The sequence below is a fragment of the Mus musculus genome, chromosome 5, assembly GCF_000001635.26.
Source record: "Mus musculus strain C57BL/6J chromosome 5, GRCm38.p6 C57BL/6J".
NCBI classification, from domain to species: Eukaryota; Metazoa; Chordata; class Mammalia; order Rodentia; family Muridae; genus Mus; species Mus musculus.
Window position 1 is genome coordinate 147,418,267 of NC_000071.6, and position 21,852 is coordinate 147,440,118.

Below are 21,852 nucleotides of genomic sequence, written 5' to 3' on the forward strand. Positions count from 1 at the left end.
GGTTTGTATATCAAATGCTCCCACCTCAGCAACTCCCTACACACACACACACACACACACACACACACACACACACACACACACACACAATGAGTTCCTGTGGTTTGTATATCAAATGCTCCCACCTCAGCAACTCCCTACACACACACACACACACACACACACACACACACACACACACACACACACAAAATGAGTTAGGCTCATGTGTTTCCACTCTGCCTCCAGCTGGTGGCGCTGTTATGACTCTTGGAGGAGGTGCAGCCTTGCTGGACAAAGTGGCTCCCAAGGAGCCAACTTTGAGGTCTTATAGCCCAGCCCCATTTCCTGTTCTCGGCTTCCTGACTGCTGATGAATGTAACTAGCTGCCTCACGATCCCTCACGATCCTTCCTGCGGGCTCCTTTCCCTGCCATGGCATGGCCCCTCTTAAACTGTAAGTCATAGAACCCTTGCTACTGTAAATCACTTCTGGTCAGGTATTTAGGCACAGCAATGAGAAAATAGCAAATTAAATACCCTTTAAAACAGTGTTGCATGCATGCATGCATGTGCATGTGAAGACCTGAGGTTGATGTTGAGAATTTTGCTGTTTCTCCTTACCCTATTCGCTGAGGCAGGACTGCTCAGTCAACCCTAGAGCTCTGTGATACGTCTTGTCTCACTAGGCAGCTTGCTCATTTCCCATTTCGTCAGGATTGACATGCTAGATTACTGCATTAGAAGTTCTAACCGACTCATCACACCGACTGCTGTTAAACACAGGGACAGCAGATGCCCAGGGCATACAGTTCATGGTTTTATTTGTCTTAAACTCTTAGTGTCAGCTGTGCTTATTACAATTCCATAATTCTATTAAATCGCATAACAGTGGCATTTAAAAAAAATCTTAAATTTTGAAAGTATTAGAACAAAATGGGAAACTCACTAAGCTGTAGGTCCAAGCAGCAATTTCATAAACAGAACTCCAATAGCTCAGGAAATAAAAGGAAGAATTTATAAATGGAACAAAATAAAAAAGTTCCTCCTATATACATACAGGAATAAGTGAATAAATGAATCTTTTTATCAATTTTTTTTGTTTTGTTTTTTGTTTTTTGTTTTTCGAGACAGGGTTTGTGTAGCCCTGGCTGTCCTGGAACTCATTCTGTAGACCAGGCTGGCCTCAAACTCAGAAATCCGCCTGCCTCTGCCTCCCAAGTGCTGGGATTAAAGGCGTGCGCCTCCACGCCTGGCTCAGATGAAAGGTTTTCAACATTTCAGCAACACATACACCGTGTCTTGGAAATGACTGATACAACTTGTGCTAAATAGGATTCAACTTATAGTTTACTGATTTTTGAATATACCACGTGTGTGTAGGTGTCCCTGGAAGCTGGAAGAGCCTGTCAGATCCCCTGGAGCTGGTTTTAGGCAGTTGTGAGCTGCCTGACATGGGTGCAGAGAACTTTAATGCAGGTTCCCGGCGAGAGCAGCCACAGTTGAAACTGCTGAGCCATATCTCTAGCCTCTAGCTTATTACTTAGAACAAACAAACAAACAACAAATAAACACGGGCATTAAACGTCATGGATTGCTTTTTTCTGAAACCATTGGAGCCTTCTCTTATGCTGTTAATGTGATGGTTGGTACTGATTTTCAACTGTCAAGTCATGCTTACATTCCTGGGGTACACTCATCTTTCATTGTGTTTTATTCAATTTTATAGTCATTTACTTTTCCATTTATATCTAAACAATATAGTAAAACAGACTTTGGTGGTATAGCCAGGGCTAGGCTAGAAACTCACTGGTCAGTCTAGGCTGACCTCAAGTCAGAGCTCCTTCTTATTGAACTCCTAGGTGCTGGATTTCAGACAGGAGCTCCTATTCCTTGGTCAAAATTCATTCATTCTGTTAGATTTTTTTCAATGAATAAGTTCTATTAACTTGGTGTTTATTGACTATTGGTTCTGTGTATTAGTAATATCTGGGTTACATATATTTTTCCCCCTGATGTCATTACTTATTTTTAGTCTCATTCCTAATCCATTCATTTAAAGTTGTTTTTCTTCCTTTTCTTTCTTTCTTTTTTTTTTCTGAGACAGGGTTTCTCTTTATAGTCCTGGATGTCCTGGAACTCACTCTGAAGACCAGGCTGGCCTTGAACTCAGATATCTACCTGCCTCTGCCTTCCAAGTGCTGGGATTAAAGGCGTGCGCCACCACTGTCCGGCTAAAGTTACTTTTCTTATAGTCTTTAACAGTATTTCATAAGAATGGACATGTACGTTAAATTATCTTTTAAAAATATTTTCTAGTTCTATTATTTTTTTCTTAGCCTCTTGGGTTATTTAAAGGTGTGTTTATTTTGTTTTGTTTTTCAGACATCATGCAGCTCTGACTGGCCTGGAACTCTGTCTGTAGACCAGACGGGTCTCAAATTCACAGCCACACACCTGCCTTTGCCTCCTCAATGCTGGTCTCTTTCACAACGATTATTTTTTCATAGTTTTTGCTGCTGGAATCCAACACACCACCTTGAGCATGCTAGGTAAGCTTCCTACCGCCATCTAATTACCAGCTCTACTACTATTCACTTATTTATAAAACATTCTTTTCTGTGTATGAATGTTTTGCCTGCATATGTTTGTGTATCATTTGTATGCAGTGCCCTCTGAGGCCAGGAGGAGGTGTGGGATCCTATTACAGACAGTTGTGAGCTGTCATGCAGATGCTGAGAATTGAACCTGCTTCTTGGAACGGCAGCCAGTGCTTTGAACTGCGGTGTCCTCTCTCCAGTGCTTTGAACTGTGGTGCCCTCTCTCTAGTGCTTTGAACTGCGGTGCCCTCTCTCCAGTGCTTTGAACTGCCGTGTCCTCTCTCCAGTGCTTTGAACTGCGGTGCCCTCTCTCCAGTGCTTTGAACTGCGGTGCCCTCTCTCCAGTGCTTTGAACTGTGGTGCCCTCTCTCCAGTGCTTTGAACTGCGGTGCCCTCTCTCTAGTGCTTTGAACTGCTGTGTCCTCTCTCCAGTGCTTTGAACTGCGGCGTCCTCTCTCCAGTGCTTTGAACTGCCGTGTCCTCTCTCCAGTGCTTTGAACTGCGGCGTCCTCTCTCCAGTGCTTTGAACTGCTGTGTCCTCTCTCTAGTGCTTTGAACTGCTGTGCCCTCTCTCCAGTGCTTTGAACTGCGGCGTCCTCTCTCCAGTGCTTTGAACTGCCGTGTCCTCTCTCCAGTGCTTTGAACTTCGGTGCCCTCTCTCCAGTGCTTTGAACTGCGGTGCCCTCTCTCCAGTGCTTTGAACTGTGGTGCCCTCTCTTGAGTGCTTTGAACTGCGGTGTCCTCTCTCCAGTGCTTTGAACTGCTGTGTCCTCTCTCCAGTGCTTTGAACTGCTGTGTCCTCTCTCCAGTGCTTTGAACTGCTGTGTCCTCTCTCTAGTGCTTTGAACTGCGGTGCCCTCTCTCCAGTGCTTTGAACTGTGGTGCCCTCTCTCGAGTGCTTTGAACTGCCGTGTCCTCTCTCCAGTGCTTTGAACTGTGGTGCCCTCTCTCCAGTGCTTTAAACTGCGGCGTCCTCTCTCCAGTGCTTTGAACTGCTGTGTCCTCTCTCTAGTGCTTTGAACTGCTGTGCCCTCTCTCCAGTGCTTTGAACTGCGGTGCCCTCTCTCCAGTGCTTTGAACTGCCGTGTCCTCTCTCCAGACTCCCTATTTTCTTTTAAAGTTTGATTGTTGACATTATTTTCTATTCCAGGCCCACTGTAATTAGAAATAATGTGTGTGGGGTTCAGGAGATGCTCAGAGGTAAAGAGCACAGTTGTTCTTGCAGAGGACCTGGATCCAGGCCCCAGCACCCACATCTGGTAGCTCAGAACCCACTATTACTCCAGTTCTTGGGGTTCTGACATCTATGGGCCTTGGTAGATACCTGTACAAACAGACAAACATACAGTTAGAAATATGTTTTAAAAATCTATACCTGTCTTTAAAGGGTGGACTTCCTTGAGCTGTTGGTCACAAGAATACAGGCAACTGCCACTGATGTTGGTTGCCCACCGGAGCTGGAAGGTGGCTGATGATTTCATACGCCTTGTTCGCCAGACATACAGAAACTCAAGTGGAACTGAGCTGGAGGCTTCATCTCTGCTGGCTCACGTTTCCAGTGGGAGCTATGCAGGCTGCAGCGGGAGAACTGTCAGCCACAGTCTCACTCAGCAGTGAATTCTGGGTGCAAACACTACAGACCAGCCAGAGATGTGCCTACTTGTACAGCAGGGGCAAGTCTATTATGGGGGACAACCCACTGTTTTCTGACTGGATTTGAGGCCTGCTCAACACGAGGCAATTCCTGTCTGACACTGTACTCTGGTCAAAAGCCCATGGCTGGGGAAGTCATAGGCCCTAATGGGGAAGCCACTGATGTGTTGCCAACTGAACACGATGTCCTATCAAATTGCCTTCTAATCAACCACATTTATTCCTACAAACTAATGCTATATCAGCTTTGGTTAAAAATAAAATGCTCTTCGTGGTAGGAGTGATGATTTGAATATGCTTGGCCTAGGAGTGGCACTATTAGGAGGTGTGGCCTTGTTGCAGGAAGTGTGTAGTTGTGGCCATGGGCTTTAAGACTCTCATCCTAGCTCCCTGGAAGTCAGTCTTCTCCTAGCAGCCTTCAGATGAAGATGTAGACCTCTCAGCTCCTCCAGCACCATGCTGGCCTGGATGCTGCCATGCTCCCGCCTTGATGATAATGGACTGAACCTCTGAACCTATAGGCCAGCCCCAATTAAATGTTGTCCTTATATGAGTTGTCTTGGTCATGGTGTCTGTTCACAGCAGTAAAACACTAAGACAGTGGGCAACTACAGAACTTTATGGCAAATGTAGACGCTTACACTTGGTATCTTAATCACCCCCTCCAATACTGCAGAGGGACAGAAAGGGAAAGCTAGAGAAGGGTGTGTCTCTGAAGGTCATAGTGTGGAAGGCTGAGTTCCAGGTATACCTTAGCTGTTGCATTCTTGGAACCCATAATAACTCAGATCACCTGTCTATGATCTGGCCTGTCAATACCCAGTCATGGTATGCAGAGGTGCTCATGGGGCCCCATACAGTTAAATGGTGGATGGCACAGGGTGTGGAGTGGTGGACAGTGAGAGGAAGCCTGGTAAGGTCAAGCTAGGGCTTGAAGCCCCAGAGACCCAGAAGGGACAGTAGGAGCTTTGACTGCTCCTGACTCCAGGCCCTTCATGTAGCCACACCCCACACCCCCCATAGAGAGAATTGTGGTCATCAGGCATGTGCAGCACCCACAAATCCCTCCTCATGTAGATGAGGCATCTCCGGCCAAGCCAATAGGAAGCACCTGCTGTCAGATCCAACCCACCCCCAAACTGTATATAAGATCCTGTCCAGAAGGAATGAAAGATGTGTGCGAATTGCTCCATCATCTGAGAGATCTGTCCTATGAGCTCTAACACTGCCTGGGAAGAGAACACTTTCCCAGAGCTTTCACCACCAGAGGCTCCCCTGCGCTCCGCTCCTCCGCTTGCTAGCCAGCTCAGCTGGGCTGCCAGGCCAGCTGCACCAGAGTAGCAGCAAGGGAGACAGTGAAGGCACTTACCCCTCCCTGCTCATGTCCTTTCCCCTTCCCTTGAACCCTCCCACTGGACTGACAGCAGACTGGGCAGCCACTGGAAAGGCGCCCATGCTCCCGCAAACAATCCTCACCTGAGCTCCTAATTAAACTCATTGAGTCACAAACAAAACAACCGGCTGGATCTGATGTCAAAGTAGAAGGGTGGGGGTGGGGGGAGCTGGAAAGGAGAACAATGGGAGTGTAATAATGGAAGATCATGGAGTGTGACTGTCATACAAAAACTTCATATAATGTACAATGTTAATAAAAACATACAAAAGCCGGGTGTGGTGGCGCACGCCTTTAATCCAAGCACTCGGGAGGCAGACGCAGGCGGATTTCTGAGTTCGAGGCCAGCCTGGTCTACAGAGTGAGTTCCAGGACAGCCAGGGCTACACAAAGAAACCCTGTCTTGGAAAAAAAAAAAAAAACCCAAAACCCCAAAACCAAAAAACAAACAAACAAAAACCCCAAACCAAAATCAACCAACCAACCAACCAAACAAAACCCCAAAGAATCTTTCAACATGATAGTGTACCTGCTACAAGTAGGAAGGTTTTGCTTGTAGGTCACACAAAAAAGTTTTTTTTTTTTTGTTTTTGTTTTTTGAGACAGGGTTTCTCTGTGTAGCCCTGGCTGTCCTGGCACTCACTTTGTAGACCAGGCTGGCCTCGATCTCAGAAATCTGCCTGCCTCTGCTTCCTGCGTGCCTGCCGGGATTAAAGGCGTGCGCCACCACGCCCGGCCACAAAAACGTTTTAAAACAAGATTGAGAGCTGCTAATAAGCCATAAGATAAAGAAGCACAGTGCGTTGCAGCGATAAAAGAAGAAAGAATACAAGGGAAAGAGACATAGACCTATGTCGTTGCTTTCTGATCTCCGCAAGAGCACTTGGTATGTACACCTGCACATACATACACACAACTAAATGCATCTTAAAAAACACAACAAAAAACAACCCAAAATTCCCCAAACTGAAAAGACCTAAATCCCCGGTTGACTGCCTTGTTAGAAAAAGCCAAGGATAGGGTTTAGAGAGGCTGGATTTAAACCTAAGTGCTTGTGATGGTCTGAATCAAACAGACTCCATGGGCTCAGAGGGAGTGGTCCTATTAGGAGGTGTTGGCCTTGTTGGAGGAAGTGTGTCATTGGAGGTGGACTTTGAGGCTTCAGATGCTCGAACCGAGTCCAGTGTCCCTCGGCTGATACAGATGTAGAACTGTCAGCTCCTCTCCAGCACTGAGTCTGCTTGTGTGCCACCATGCTTCCCACCATGATGACAATGGACTAAACCTCTGAACTGTAAGCCAGCCCCAATGAAATGTTTTCCTTCATAAGAGCTGCCGTGGTCATGGTGTCTGTTCACAGCAACAGCAACTCTAAGCTAGTGTTTTACTTTGGATCAAGTAACAGAAGCTCACAGATTCTCCAAACTCAGATTTCCAGGGTTACATACAAAACGGTAACTTTCACGGGACTGTTGGGAGGAACCAATGGAACACGAGGCGCCATCACAGTAACCGCCCAACTCACCATCACAGACATAGAGGGATTCAGATAGAATGCTACAGAGGAAGAAAATACAAAGTTGCCAGAAAAGCACCGCTGTACAACCAAGTGGTTGGAATAATTTTTGCAAAGACGTCTGTTTCTGCATCTGGCAGAAAGACTACTTCCTCTAAGAGGTTCTTATGTTAGTCAACCCCCCAAACAACTCTTTTAGGTAGGCAATTCTTCCAGGCTTGTGAAAAGCCGCACAGGTCTAATGTGTCTGGGAAAAGGGGACCTCAGTTGAGGAATTGCTTCCATCAGACTGCCCTGGGTTTCTCTCTCTCTCTCTCTTTTTTTTGAATAATGATTGATGTGGGGAGGGCCTAATCCACTGTGAAAGTGCCACTCCCAAGCTGGTGGTCTTAAGTGGCATAGAGAGCAGGCTGAGGCAGTAGGGGAAGCAAGACAGTGAGCAGGGTTTCTCCAAGGCCTCAGCCTCAGTTCCTGCCTGACTTCCCTAACATGAGTTGGAACTTGAAAACTGGTTACTTTCTTCCCCATCGGGCTTTTGGTTATGATGTTGCTGCAATAGAAAGTAACCTAAGGCCAGGTGGTAGTAGCACAGGCCTTCAATCCCAGCAATCAGGGAGGCAGAGGTTTCCCCCTGTAAGTTTGAGGCTAGCCTGATCTATAGAGTGAGTTCCAGAACAGCCAGGTCTACACAGAGAAACCCTGTCTTAACCAACCAACCAACCAACCAAAGAAGCCCAAAACCAAACAAGGACATTATTATAAACAATTCTTCATATTAAAGTTATCATGCTTAGTATGGGCAAGACTTTGAACCCAATCAGTATCCAGACAGCTGCCTCTCCCAAACGTGTTTTGTAGATAGCACAAATGATATAGGGTACAGGTATTCTATAGATTACACTTGTGTACTGTGTCAAGCTGTCTTCCAAAGCAACCCAATTACAAAAAGTTCATAGGAAGGGAGTGATGTCTTAAAAATGACTTATACACTTAAGACAAAAACAAGAAGAAAGAAGATGCTTAGAGGGAGTAACCAGGTCCTGAGGAATTGTCAGGGGGAAGCTTTAGGTTTTGCTCTGTGAAAGCTTTGGTAGAAGGCAAAGCAGAAGCTGGTGCACTGCAGAAGGTGCACTGCAGAAGGTGAATGTGCTTTCAAGTCCATGACTCTGCCAACAGTGCTTTTGGTGGGAAGCACAGTCTGGCAGCACTAACCTCACACAAGCTGGCAGGAAGTGTCAGTTGGGAAACTGGCACATGCGGTGGTATGTCCTACTTCAGTGTTAACGTCAACACAGTCAAGGTTCTGAAAAAGACTATTTCTTAAACCTCCCCAATGTTAGCAAAAAGTTTTTCGGTACAAATTAATAATTTGAACCAGTCTTTGACAAAATATAATGAAAATGTAGAAAGAAATGACCAACGAGTATTCAATTGTTTTTAATTTATTTGAACCTAAAATAGAGGATAATTTAATGAATACAACATACCTACTTCTCAGAATTGAGAGACTAAAGTATAAAGTCATGGTAGGGAGTGGTGGTATATACTTTTAATCTATATCTATGTACTTTTATCACCTTAATAAAACTATGGCTAATGTTTGGAAGCAATTACTCTGATCCTTATTCTATTTTTTCAAAACATTACATATAAAGCAAATATAATGTTGTATCATGTAATATTAACAGAGCATCATAAATGCAAGTTTTCATGGCTATTTTTTTAGCTGCATAATATTCCAAGTTGACACTCCACTACTGATTTCATTATTCTTTGCATTTATAGTCTGGGTTACTTGCAACTTTCTTTGTTGGCTTTCTTGAGTAATACTGCAATGACCACACTATAATATACAACTTAGGAGAGCTACCTTCTTAGTGTGTATCTGTTTAAGGACAACAGTGGTATTTTAAGCTGTTAATTTTCCAAGATAAGGAAATTATAGCCAATTTACTTTCAGGGTGTATGTGTTTGTGGGTGGGGGGAGTATGCCATCGGTGATGTTAAAGTACTCCCGTTCCTCCAACTGAATTCTGATTCATGAGTGAAGGAGAGAGTATTTGGATATGTATCATTCTCGACACCCTTTGCATACTTAAGGACCCCCAGGGGTAACTGTGTAACATTTGATTGTGATTAATCTGACACTACCAAAGCTGCCCAAGTATCTCAGTCTACTTTTCTCTAATTTGTTCAGGATAGTTTAATATAATTTTGTTAAATGTAGTACTGATGACAAACTTTAATACTGCTTCTTCTAATGACTACCTGTGAACTTCTGAGGCTCAGTCTTACACATCTTAATTTTATATCTATATACTTTTTTTTTATGAATGTATGTGCATGTGTGTACAGGGTACACCTGAAAGTCTGAGGACAAATTCAAGTGTCATCCTTGGAAAGGCTGTCCACTTTTTCTGAGATGAGGTCTCTCCCTGGCCTCCAGCTACTACCAATTAGGCTAGATCGGCTGGCCAGCTAGCACAGCGGGCTCTTCTGTCTCTGCTTTCTCAGCGTTGGTGTTATATGCACACCACTATGCCTAGCAATTTTTACTTGGATTCTGGGGACTGGAACTCAGTTCTTCCAATCGCAAGGCAAGTGTTTTCCTGACTGAACCATCCTCAGGCCAGGTCTTGTTATGTCAGAGCCTAGCATAGCTCTTGCTTGGTATGTAATCATCATTGATTCTCATTTAAGGTTAGTTTGAACAATATGTTGAATGTAGCTTAAATTTATCAAGCCCTGAAACACCACCTTCCATGGCAAGTCTTTAAGACATGCACGTTTATTTAACACCAATGAAGCATCCAATACAAACAGCACACACGACTCACTAGGTACGCCCTGGATTGGAATGAATAAACTTTGGGCAATTTCAGGCCTTCCCCTGCTCAGGGACAATTTGCCTTTCTTTTATTGCTTCTCGGCGTTCTTATGGGGATCCCTTTTCTTTTCTTTTTTTTTTTTTTTAAAGATTTATTTTTATTTATTATATGTAAGTACACTATAGCTGTCTTCAGACACTCCAGAAGAGGGCGTCAGATCTTGTTACAGATGGTTGTGAGCCACCATGTGGTTGCTGGGATTTGAACTCTGGACCTTCGGAAGAGCAGTCGGGTGCTCTTACCCACTGAGCCATCTCACCAGCCCGGGGATCCCTTTTCTTCTTAAAGGAAATGTGAATGTTGCTACTTAGCATTTTGGAACCTTGTGATAGTTTCTAATTGCCTTCAAGAAAAAGTCCAATCCCTTAATACTGCCTGAAAAGCACTTCTGCGAACTCTGCTCAGCTGTGTGATATCATTACACTACTAAAACCCTACCCCCATTCACCTGGAGACCTCCTTCACAAGCTGTTAGCTTCGGCTAGAATGCTCTTTCTCTACACACCTAGCAGCAATAAAAAGCAAGTGCTAGATTGAATTCTTCCCAAACACGGGACATTTTTATGAACCACTTCGCTCATTATGAAGTGGATACTTACTTAATCTCAAATGTACAAAGGAGACACAGAGAAGCAAGCAGGTTCCAAAGGCAGGTCTGAATTCAAGGATGCTGTAAACACTCTCCCCACTCCCCAACAGTTCTCAGTAGGAGTTCAACTCTTTAAATCCCCTCTAACAGCTGATGTTAACACTAGACACTAATTCACATCTTATGCCTCATTAGCCGGAGGATAAATAAGCCCTCTGAATTCAGGTCCGACTGCATCTGGTTAACTTTTGCATCCCCAGCTCCTTGGGAACATGTAATTAACATTAACAAATACCTGTTGGATATTTAAATGAGTGAACACTGCGTCCACGCAGAGATAGCAGCTTAGAATTTCCCTGGGCAGCATCACTAGGCTTACCAGATTGGGATCTATATAGCATGCATCTCAACCTCACCCTTTTGGCAGTGTGAAACTTTATATATTCTTTTGTGACTTCGTCAGGCTGCCACGATTCCTTAAATGCTGCCCACACCCGTCCTTTTCATAACAGGGATTTGTCTTTTGAGAAAATCTTTTAGAGAAGATTTCTAAAACCCTAATATCAATTTTTCACTTCACTGCGGTTCAATTGTCTTCACGCCTCTCCCCTTTAAAAAAAGGTGGTGGTGGGGGGAGCAAATTGGAAATCAATGAGGGGAAAACTTTTTTTTAAAAAGTGAATTTCGAATGCAGAGTAGGAAAACATTCCAGCACATTTGGAATTGGGTCTTCCCGTGCTGCCAAGGTAGCACTGTCCCAGGTGGCACCTTTGAGAGAAAAAAATCCCGAGGGCCATCAAAGCGGAGGAAACAGGTGCTGCTCTAAGCAGGGGTTTGGTGGCATCCAGGGTTCTGGCTCCATCTTTTGACAAAGAGCCCAGAAGCTAAGGCTATCTGGCCAGTAGTCCATCACCTTCGAGGGGGAGGATTTAAAAAAAAAAAACAAAAAAAAAAAAACAAAGGCTAGAGGGGTGGCGGAGCACAGGGAAAGGGAGAGGAAACGTGACAAACGGAAGCAAACTCTCCTCTCCGGGGAGCGAGGTTGGGCTGCGTCCCCTTCCAAGGACCTGAGACGGACTGTCATTTTGTGTTTTCCCCTCCAAGCGGACTACCACCGGGTCTCGTGAGAGCCTCGGCGCCGCCGCCGTGGGGAAGGCCTCCCTCCGAGGGCTCGGGCTGAAGCAACCGCCTCCGGTCAGCTCGCGGACGCCCCGTGGGGGCCACGCCTGCGGTCCCCCACCCCCGGGCCAGGCCTCCTACCCACAAGGCCCCGCGCCACTCGCGCAGGCGCAGAGGCGGCGAGCGTCTCAGGAAGAGGAAAATGGCATAAACAAGTCGGGAGGACCCGGAGCGCGAGCCGACGAGCGAGCGGAGGGCAAGAGTTTAAAAACAAACCGGCGGCTCCCTCCCGCCGTGCCTTTGCCCCACAGCTTCCGGTCGCCGCCGCCTCAGGGTCGTTTCTCCCCGCAGCCCCGGCCGCGCGCCCACCGCGGCGTCCCGCGCGGCCCCTTTAAGGACAGCGGAGAGGGAGAGGGAGAATCCCTGCTCGCCGCCCGCCCGCCCTTCCCCCTCCCCGGGCGGCTCCGGCTCCCTCAGCGGGGCCCAACCCGCCCGCCCGGCTTCCATCCGGCTCCGGCGGCGGCTCCTTCCCGCCCTCGTCTATGGTGGCGGCGGGGGACGCGGCTGCGGCGTGGCCATGAACAGTGGCGGCGGCGGTGGCCTCCCGCCGCCCTCGGCCGCTGCCTCGCCGTCGTCGTCCTCGCTGGCGGCGGCCGTGGCGGTGGCGGTGGCGGCCTCGTCGGGCGTCGGGGGCGTCCCCGGCGGGCCGGCGGCGGCGGCGGGCGTGAAGCTCAAGTACTGCCGCTACTACGCCAAGGACAAGACGTGCTTCTACGGCGAGGAGTGTCAGTTCCTGCACGAGGACCCAGCCGCCGGCGCGGCCCCGGGGCTTGGCCTCCATAGCAACAGCGTCCCGCTGGCGCTAGCGGCCGCGGCCGGGGCCGCCTTTCCTCCGGGAGCGCTCCCGGGCGGGGGAGCGGGGCCGCCCGCGGGGCCCAAGAAGCCGGAGCTGGGCGTCCCGGGGGCGGCGACCGCGGGCGGCGGACTCGATGGCCCGCGGGTGGCGAGTAAGTGAGGCCCGGGCGGGGTGGTGCGGTGCGGGGTTGGTGCGGTCCGGGCGCGGGGAGGAGGCCTGAGCCTGCCCGCTTCCCCTCACCTCCGGGCCGCAGGAGAGGCCTAGGCCCTGCGCAGCCCTCCTTCCTTCTTCCTGTTTCCTCTCTGGGCTCCGCCGCTCGGGGCAAACCCCGGAGCTAGGGGAGGCGGGTTCCCGGGAGCGTGGGTGGACGGACGGTCGTGGTGTAATTGGGGTGGGGTGGGGGGCGCTGGGAGTGGGGTGCGGGGAGCAGGGGGGATGGGCTGCGGAGTGGAAGCAAGGGGGTGTCGCTTCCGGGTTTGTGTGTGTGTGTGTGTGTGTGTGTGTGCGCGCGCGCGCGCGTGTGCGTGGAAAGGGGCTGGGTCTGCGAGCACATGTGTCGGTGCGTGCTCGCGTGGAGCGCGGGCTGCCGAAAGTTGCCGGCTGGGAACTCCTTCTAAAGGATGTCCGGGGCCAGGGGTGGGGGTGCGGGGAGGAGAGGTGTATGAAGATCAGCTTTATTCATTTATTTATTTTTAAGTAAGCACAGGTTTAATAGAGAGCTTAGGTTAGGAATTTCCCAAGACTTGCGCTCAGGCAGGTTTCTGGAAAGCCAGAGTAAGTGAACTGGGCGTCTGCAGGGATCTTGTCTTTCCCATGGCGTTATACCGAGTGAACTTGCTCAGCACTGGGCCTCAAGAGCGTCTCGCACCCCGAAGGCTTTCGTGAGAAGAATTTAGGGCTGTGTACGTTATAGCTGTTAAGTTAAGTGGAGTTTGCTGTTACTGTAAATGCTTTGAACATTAGAATTAGATGCTTGATTTCCTCTAGTTTTAGATCTTGTGATAACTTGATAGTCAAGTTAACTTGAACTTCAGAACAATCTGTCTTTAACACAAACAACCTGATAAAGTGGTTTACTACTTACTGGGATAATTTATTTTTAACAGCCCCCCCCCTTTCTTTTTTTTCTTTTTTTTTTTTTTTTTTTTTTTTTTTTGGTCTCTTGTTTACCGAAGCTTAAATGGTAATAAATTTAGATGCTTTGTAAAGAAGTTAATTTCCTGGTGGGATGTAGCCGTTAATTTTTTAAAAATTACGTGTGTGTGTGTGTGTATGTATGTATGTATGTGTGTGTGTGTGTCATTGTCAGTGTGCTCTCACATAGCATGAATGTAGAAAGGTAAGAGGACAGACAGTTTAGGGGAGTCATTGCCCTCCTACAGCATGGGTCCTAAAGCTGGAACTCAGGTGGTCAGCCTTGGCAGTAGGCACTTTAACTACTAAGGCTTAACAAGCAAGCGTTGTCTTTGCCCCCTTCCTCCTCTTCTGTTTCTTTTTTCAGACAGGGTTTCTCTCTGTGGCCCACACTTGTCTGATCCCCCTGCCTCAGCCTCATGAGCTGGGAGTATAGGTTTGCCATCATGCCCAGTGGAGCTTTTGTTTAAGGTAAATTGTATGAAATGAAGTTGTGCCTCTGGTTCATTTAAGGATAATGTTTGATTGGTAAGGAATGAAAAAAACAGTATCTGTCCTAAGTTGGCTTTTTGTTGCTGCTTTAAAACACCATAACCAAAAGCAGCTTGGGGAGGAGGGAAGGTTTATTATGCATTAGAGTCAGTTATTGAGGGAGCCACACACAAGCTCAAGGTATGAACCTGGAGGCAGCAACTGAAGCAGAGACCAAGGAAGGAGGCTGCATACTGTCACTCTGGCTTGCTCAGCTACATTTCTTAAGCCTAGGCCCACTGCTGTTAATGGACTGGGTCCTCCTCCATCAGTAGACAGTCAAGAAAATGCCTTACAGAAATGTCCACAGACCAGTTTATTAGAGGGAAGTCTTCCTTGCCTAGGTGAGTGGTTTGTGTCAAGTTGACAAAAATTAACCAGCATAGTGACTGCCTTCCAAACTAGGACACCTAAAAGTGCTGGTCCTTAACGTGTGATCTTTCTAAGGTCGCAGTTGGACACAAGAACTGGGAAGGTCGGATAGAACTAAGTGAAGGAAGGAGCTGAAGGAATGGCACATGTGTACATGTGTGCCAGGTGTGGGATGCTCCTGCACATGTGTACATGTGTGCCGAGTGTGGGATGCTGCTGCACATGTGAACATGTGTGCCGGGTGTGTAATGCTGCTGCATGTGTGTACATGTGTGCCAGGTGTGTGATGCTGCTACACGTGTGTACATGTGTGCCGGGTGTGTGAGGACAGTGTACTTGTGTCCATGTTTATCTGGTATATTTAGGTGGAGTAAACCCTAGGGGTTCCTCTCAGGAGGGTGCGCTCCTTATCTGAGCAACAGAAAGCAACTGAGATAGAATCTTTAGACTATAGGTGGTTAATGCTAGGGACATTTAAATACTGTCATTTTAATAGCTGATTAAATAGCTGGGATCAGGTGGTTCTTTTTCTGGTTTGTTTTTTTTTTTTGAGACAGAATCTTAATATGTATCATTGACTGTCCTGCAACTCAGATATCTGCCTGCCTCTGCCTCCCCAGTGCTGGGAATAAAGGCATGTGTCACTTTGTCTGGCCTTGTGACATTTCTTTAACATAATAGTCCACCATCCTCCTTTTCTCATTGACCTTTCCACTGTGCTAGGCTTCAGTTAATGGCTGTTCTGTATTTGTACACTTAGTTATTCAATCTGTTCTCAAATAGCCTCTTAAGATAGCCTTCACCAGCCGGGCGTGGTGGTGGCGGCGCACACCTTTAATTCCAGCACTCAGGGGGCAGAGGCAGGTGGATTTCTGAGTTCGAGGCCAGCCTGGTCTACAAAGTGAATTCCAGGACAGCCAGGGCTATACAGAGAAACCCTGTCTCGGGAAAAAAAAAAAAAAAAAAAAAAAAAAGATAGCCTTCACCAACTAATTAAGTGTACAAGGAAATTAAAATAGATGACACATTCCAAATATTGCCATTTAGAAACATCTGGATTGTGTTAGTTGATGTGCTATTAGAGCATTCTTCAAGTGAATCTTTAATAATAATGTAACTGGGCAGGAGATCATAGTGGAACTGCTACTTGATAGATTTTTATGTTCCCCCATCTGGCCTCTGTGGAATTGTATATTCATGTGTATATATTTTTAAGCTTTTAATTGAAGTTCCTGTTTAAACATAGTCCAGTTTTGTGTTGCTATAACCGAAAAACACAGATTGAACAATTTAATAAAAAAACAAACAAACAGGAATTTCAGGGTCTGGCAAGATGGCTTTGAAGGTAAAGGCATTTGTCAAACTAAAACTTGAGTTCAATCCTCAGGACCCACACGGTAGTAGGAAAGAACCAACTCCTGTAAGTCCTCTGATCGCAGACTAACTGTATTGCCACTCGTCCCCAATAAGTACGTATGTATCTAAAAAGGGAAGGAAGGAAGGAAGAATTGCAGCCCTGTATCCCAGCACTTGGTAGATGGAGGCAGGAGGGTCAGAAAGTTCAGGGTCATCCTTTGTCACATAAGAGTTAGGGGCTTGCTGGGCTACAGGAAACCACAAGGAAAGGAAGCATATCTCTGTTTTGGAGGTTGAAAAGTCCAACATGAAGGTACTGGCCTGTGTGGAGAGGTATCCTCCTCAGCAGGCTGTCCTGGGACTCTTCTCTGTAGACAGATCCATCAGCCTCTGCCTCCTGAATGCTGGGGTGCATCACCACATCCTGCAGAGCCACCTTTTACTAGGCCACCCCTTCACCTGTTACACCAGGGATTTAGTTTCTAACTCATGGACTTTGGGGATGGGGGTCATATTCAAATGGAAGCATTTGACTTCTGAACTCTCAAATGCTCTCCTCACTATGCCCACCCAGTGCATTCCTTCCATCTCAGTCGTCACAGGACTGTTAACTTCTTCCATTATCAGCTTAAGCATGCATGCAAAGTCCAGAGCTGCATCTGAGGCAGGTACGGGTGAATGATGAATTCTGAGGCACGGTCCTCTACCCCAGAGTGTGAAATTGTTACGTGCTTCCAGAGTTCAGTGGTCAAACAGGTGTGGGGCAAAACGTTTTCATTCCAGAAAGGAATAGGAAAAGAGGGCTCAAACAAGTGCATAATCCAGTGGGGAATTTTAAGCCTGTGCTCATCTTGGGCTGGGAATTGGATCCCAGAGCCTCAGGCAACCCTATCCCTCTGGCTTTTATTATGCACTCACTTTTAAAATCTCTTGGCTTTTTTCATTTTGATTTGGACACTGGTGGCTTTACTGTGTTGTGATGTCTTGAGGTTGGTACTACTCAGGTATTGTCTGAGTAGGGGCTGTGAATTTTTGGCTCTAACTCCACTGTGAGGCCCCAGGCTGTCCAGGAGACTCTTTGAAATATAGTTGTGTGTTTGTCAAGGCGCCTTAGATTTTACATTGTGTGACAGTCAGAGGTATACATCCTGTATCCGTTTCCTTGGCTGTGGTTCATGCTTCCTGGACTTGGCTTTGCTTGAGCAGTTGCTACTGGGAGCAGAGAACAGAGTCCTGAGGTGATTTGGCAACCAGCCTGAGTGGGCAATCTGGCCTGGGCGCCCAGACAATTCTGCTTTCTTAGACTTCTCAGTCAGTCCTGGGATAGGACAATAATGTCCGATAACTCTAAATGCCCTAAGTGACATTTTCAGTGTCATCTTGACCCCACCCCCAGCCCTCTTTTCTTCTTCCTATTCTTTATTCTTTGACAGTTTCATATATGCTTACAATGTATTTGCCAGTTTTGTCTTGTTTTGTTTTCACTCCTATCTCCTTTGGGACCCTTCTTCCTGGCATGTCCCCTCTTTCAGGTCTTTTTAAAAAACAACCCACTGAGTTACACTAGGGCTGCCTGTAAGAGCATTGGTTTAGGATTATTTACTGGAGCCTGGGCAGTTTACCAGTGGCTGCACCTCTGAAGAAAAATGACTTCTGCTCTTCCAATAGCTCCTTGGCTAGGGGAGGGGCCTCACGACCTCTTCCCCAGTTCATGTTGGAATGCCGACAGGATCCAGCTTGTGCAGGTAATGAGTTCATGAGTTCCATGGCTGTGTCATGTCCAGAAGACAGAGGCTCAATAGTGTTTGTCCCCAACCTCCAGCTCTTACATTTATTTATTTATTAAAAAGATTTATTTATTATATGTAAGTACACTGTAGCTGTCTTCAGACACTCCAGAAGAGGGAGTCAGATCTCATTACGGATGGTTGTGAGCCACCATGTGGTTGATGGGATTTGAACTCCGGACCTTGTGGTTGATGGGATTTGAACTCGGGTGCTCTTGCCCACTGAGCCATCTCACCAGCCCCTAGCTCTTACATTTATGTTCTTTCTGCTTTTCCCTCAACGTTCCCAGAGCCTTGGGTTGGTGTGTGTGTGCCTGAGTGTGTGTCACAGATCCTGTTTAGAGTACTTGGCAGTTAGGTATATCAGCCTTAACTGCTGTCATTAAAAAAGAAAGCCTTGCTGACCAGTGTTGCTCAGAGGAGTAAGCTGCTGGTGCAGCCGTGCGGAGTAGAAAGGCGAAGCCCTCCTAAATGTTCCTCTTCAGTCTTTCACATGGCGAGGCTGCAGATTTTCTAAATCCTATTGTTTAGCCTCCCTTTTAATTGCACACATTCTCCCTGTGTTTTCTGCTTTTCAGACCTTGTATGTAAAAGACAGTCATGCAGTTCTTTGTGGTTTGTGTAGAAACTTCTGCCAGATAGCCTAGTTCATTGTTCTGTTGCAGCTTTCTTCTGGCAGGGACAGAAGTTGGCCAGTGTTTGACATGGAATGGGATGGACGAGCAGCTTGCTCTTGTGTGGGAAGAGTGTCTTAGCTCATTTCTGAGTACTGTCACCCTGTTCGAATGCATTGACTACTTTCTAATACTGTCGGTGTCAGTGGGCACTTGCATGGTTTAATTTTTTTTTTTTTTCTGGTCTGTGAAGAAAAACAGTTATGTATGTGAGCTGGAGAGATGGCTCCGTGGTTAGAACTCTTGATCATCTCGGTGTCTGGAGTTGCCTGTAGCTTCCAACATCCGGAACTCCAGCTCCAGGGGAGCCAGCCCATTTTTCATCTCTTCTGTCACCTTTTGCACACATGTACATGCAGGCATAGACATGAAAGTAAAAATCTCATTATAAAAAGAATTCTAGGTGTATTTTGGAGAGTGCCTTGCTTAATTAAGGGTGGAATTGGTAGGTACAATAGGGTGCATATATTCAGCTTCAGTAACCCATGCCGGCTTTGGTTGGAAGTTTATGAATTTTGGTCTCTTCAGAGTTCCTCATTGTCTGCCTTATAATTGCAGCTATTCTGGTGGTTAGAATGGATGGCACAATACTGTTTTTTAATGTCTGTATTGATTTTAATTGAATTAGTTAATGCTGTTAATATCACAAGATATAATAGGGAAATAAACAGAGGTTTTTAAAAAGCGTATTGCTATCCTGTGTGGGATATAGGCTACTTGATGGGGCAAGACGACTTCCCCCATTTTGCCTGGCTCCCTTGTGCGACTTAACAGGATCTTTAGTAATATTTTGTTAGTGTTTCAGATAGGGTTAAAATAACCTTGGAAGTTACTGTGAGGGAAAACATGTATCCTTAACTAGGCAGGCATCTCAAGAGTGAGCCAGGAAGGCTTCAGTATATTAAGTTGCCATGATGTCTCACCCTTGTGAGGGAAATAGTTTTTGTTTGTTGTTTTCTGTAGTGTAGGAAGGCGCTCCACTCCGGTTCTGCTGACCCTGCAGTGTGATAATAGCGTGTTTTGACAGTCAGGGTTGTTATGATGAGATAATTTAAAGGCGTGATTCTGTTGGAGTTAGTTTTTTTTTTTTGTTTTGTTTTTTTGTTTTAAATGTGGTTCTGTTCAAATAAACTATTGATGGGATTATATTTCCAAGTAGCTAGATTTTCCAGATGGCTCTGCTCTGGAGGGTCCTCAAGCCTCAGTAGCCAAGATCTGTCAGTGTATGTTTCATGTGCTTGCTTTCAATTTGAAATCTAGAATATCTGTTTGTTTTACCAAAACATAATTCCTTTTCATTTCTGCTGATTTAGTTAACAGTGAAGGTTTGGAAATAAGGTGGGTTGAGGAGTGAAGATACACCAGGCAGCGCCCTCCTCTTTGTTGTAGGAGTTACTTTTGAGATAGGGTCTCTAACTGAACCTGGACCTGTCTCCTCCTCCTCGGTGCTGGGATTACAGGTGCTAATAGCCTCACTTGGCTCTTTATGTGGGTGATGGGTCCTCAGGGTTTCATGCTTGTCAGGCAGGTACTCTACAGGACGGCATTTTTGCAGCCCTTGTTGTCTTACAGAGTAGTTGAGTGAACCAAAATGCAAGATGATAAAATACTAACCTAGTGTGTGTGTGTCTCCTTTCGGTATTAGGAATTCATTGGTACTGGGCTGAGAATCCCACAGTGTGATTTTCAGCGCTATGACTTAAGAACAGTTGTGACCTTGACCTTGGGCTGCTCATTTGCTCCGTATGAAAATACAGTTCTTTTCCTGTAAAAGAGGAGAATGGAGTATGCTGCACATGGCCTGAAAGCTTTTCTACGACAGACAGTGCTGTAAATGTACTTGTGTTTAAGAAGACAAGCCTTTCCTGTTTCCTAAAGAATTTCTCCTTCTCAACTTGAAACTGGCCAGCACTTGAGCATCAGTGTGTGTGGATGAAGGGTCTGCTCTCCTTGATTCTGTGTTAATCGATATGCAGATACCCGTCCTCTACCAGAAGACCTCCTCCTCCATGAAGCCTGGTTGTCATGCTGTTGTGTTGCCAAGGTTGACCTTGAGTTTCTGCTCCTCTTTCACCTCTGTAGTGCCTGGGTGCCACTCAACTGTGCGGGATTATGCAGTGGCTGGGATGAAAGGGATGAAAGCAGGGTTCCCTGCACGATACTGTGCACTGTCCAGCTGAGCTATGGTCCCCAGCTCCTCTCTTTTTCTGATTTCTCTTTGGTATATTTTTCTTGCTTTTTTTTTTTTTTTTAATCAGTATTGCTTCTATTGTTCTAAAGGTAGTTTTACTGTATATTCAGAATGAGAAGAGTCTTATCTGAATGATAGTTTAGGAGTTAAAAGTGTAAAACATACAGATTGAAATTTTGTTTCTTTATTTTGGAGAGAGGGTCTCTTGTAGCCCAAGCTGGTCTGGAACTCACTATGTAGCAGACCTTGAACTTCTGAACCACCTACCTCCACCTTCTACGTGCTGAGACTATAGATGTATGTCCCTCCACACCTGATTTTTGAGGTATTGGGAATTAAACCTGGACTTCCTGCACTCTAGGCAAGTCCTTTAACAAAAGATCTAGGGTTCTGACCCTAAAAATTTAAACAAGATAAAGAGCACAAGAGAGAGGGAAGGCTCTCCGTTTCCCGGGAAGGATGTTGGCGTAGAGGACATTGGCTACTATGAGTTTCAGTGTGCTGTTGCCTAAACCACAGATGCATGGTCTTCATATTCATGGGTTCATATGTTGGTGCATTCACTGTGTCCCTGGGAGTTGCTGCTGTCTGTAAATTTGGTGTGGATGAGCCAAGAAAAAAGGCATATGCAGATTTCTACAGAAATTATGATTTCATGGAACATTTTGAAGAGATGAGGAAGGCTGGTGTCTTTCAGAGTGTGAAGTGATTGCAGAAGAGTCCTTTGGATTGTGTTCCATAGAAGCTCATTGCTGACCTGTGTTCCTGAACTATGAAAAATGAATATGTGGGCTAAGGAGTAGTTTCTCTTAATAAGCAATAATTATATGGGGGAAAAAAAGAGTACAAGGAAGAAAAAGTTTCCTTCTCTCCTAAGTTCTCCGAGTTTTCCAGATGACAGTCATTTTTTCTAGTTTATATTAATTCATGAACATTTTATTTTTCTATTATCATTCATGTTTATATTGCCCTTACTTCTGTGCATATTGGCACCTACATACACACAGGTGTGAGCTATACAGAAAGCTACTGAACTTGCAGTTTTCCAAGCTGATTGTTTAGCTTTTATTTTGTTCCACATTTACAGAGAAATTTATCCATTTCTTCATGACTGCATAACACTTCATTATATGCCTGTATTTTTTTTAAAATGATGGCTATTTAAATTGTGTGTTGCCCCCTTTTTTTCTTTTGCTGGAGGATAGAATCTAGGGC

General features: G+C 46.0%; 1 protein-coding gene and 1 long non-coding RNA gene across 12 annotated transcripts in view; both read left to right on the top strand.

The window, feature by feature from the left end:
* The first annotated feature begins 353 nt into the window (after positions 1–353).
* Positions 354–4,778, top strand: D5Ertd605e (DNA segment, Chr 5, ERATO Doi 605, expressed). The gene is made up of 3 exons (NR_033625.2): positions 354–435; positions 2,364–2,530; positions 3,966–4,778. It is a non-coding gene; the product is annotated as a DNA segment, Chr 5, ERATO Doi 605, expressed (long non-coding RNA).
* A 3,163-nt stretch (positions 4,779–7,941) lies between these two features.
* Positions 7,942–21,852, top strand: part of Pan3 (PAN3 poly(A) specific ribonuclease subunit) — a 122,294-nt gene continuing 108,383 nt past the window's right edge. For 6 of the 11 annotated variants that reach the window (XM_006504872.4, XM_006504868.4, XM_017321113.2 and 3 more), the window contains exon 1: positions 7,942–12,743. In XM_006504872.4, coding sequence (XP_006504935.1) covers positions 12,314–12,743 — 430 coding nt within the window. In that variant the 5' untranslated portion in view covers positions 7,942–12,313. The remainder of the gene's footprint in view (positions 12,744–21,852) is intronic. The other 5 variants (NM_001359433.1, NM_028291.5, XM_006504871.4 and 2 more) reach the window with 4 other exon arrangements.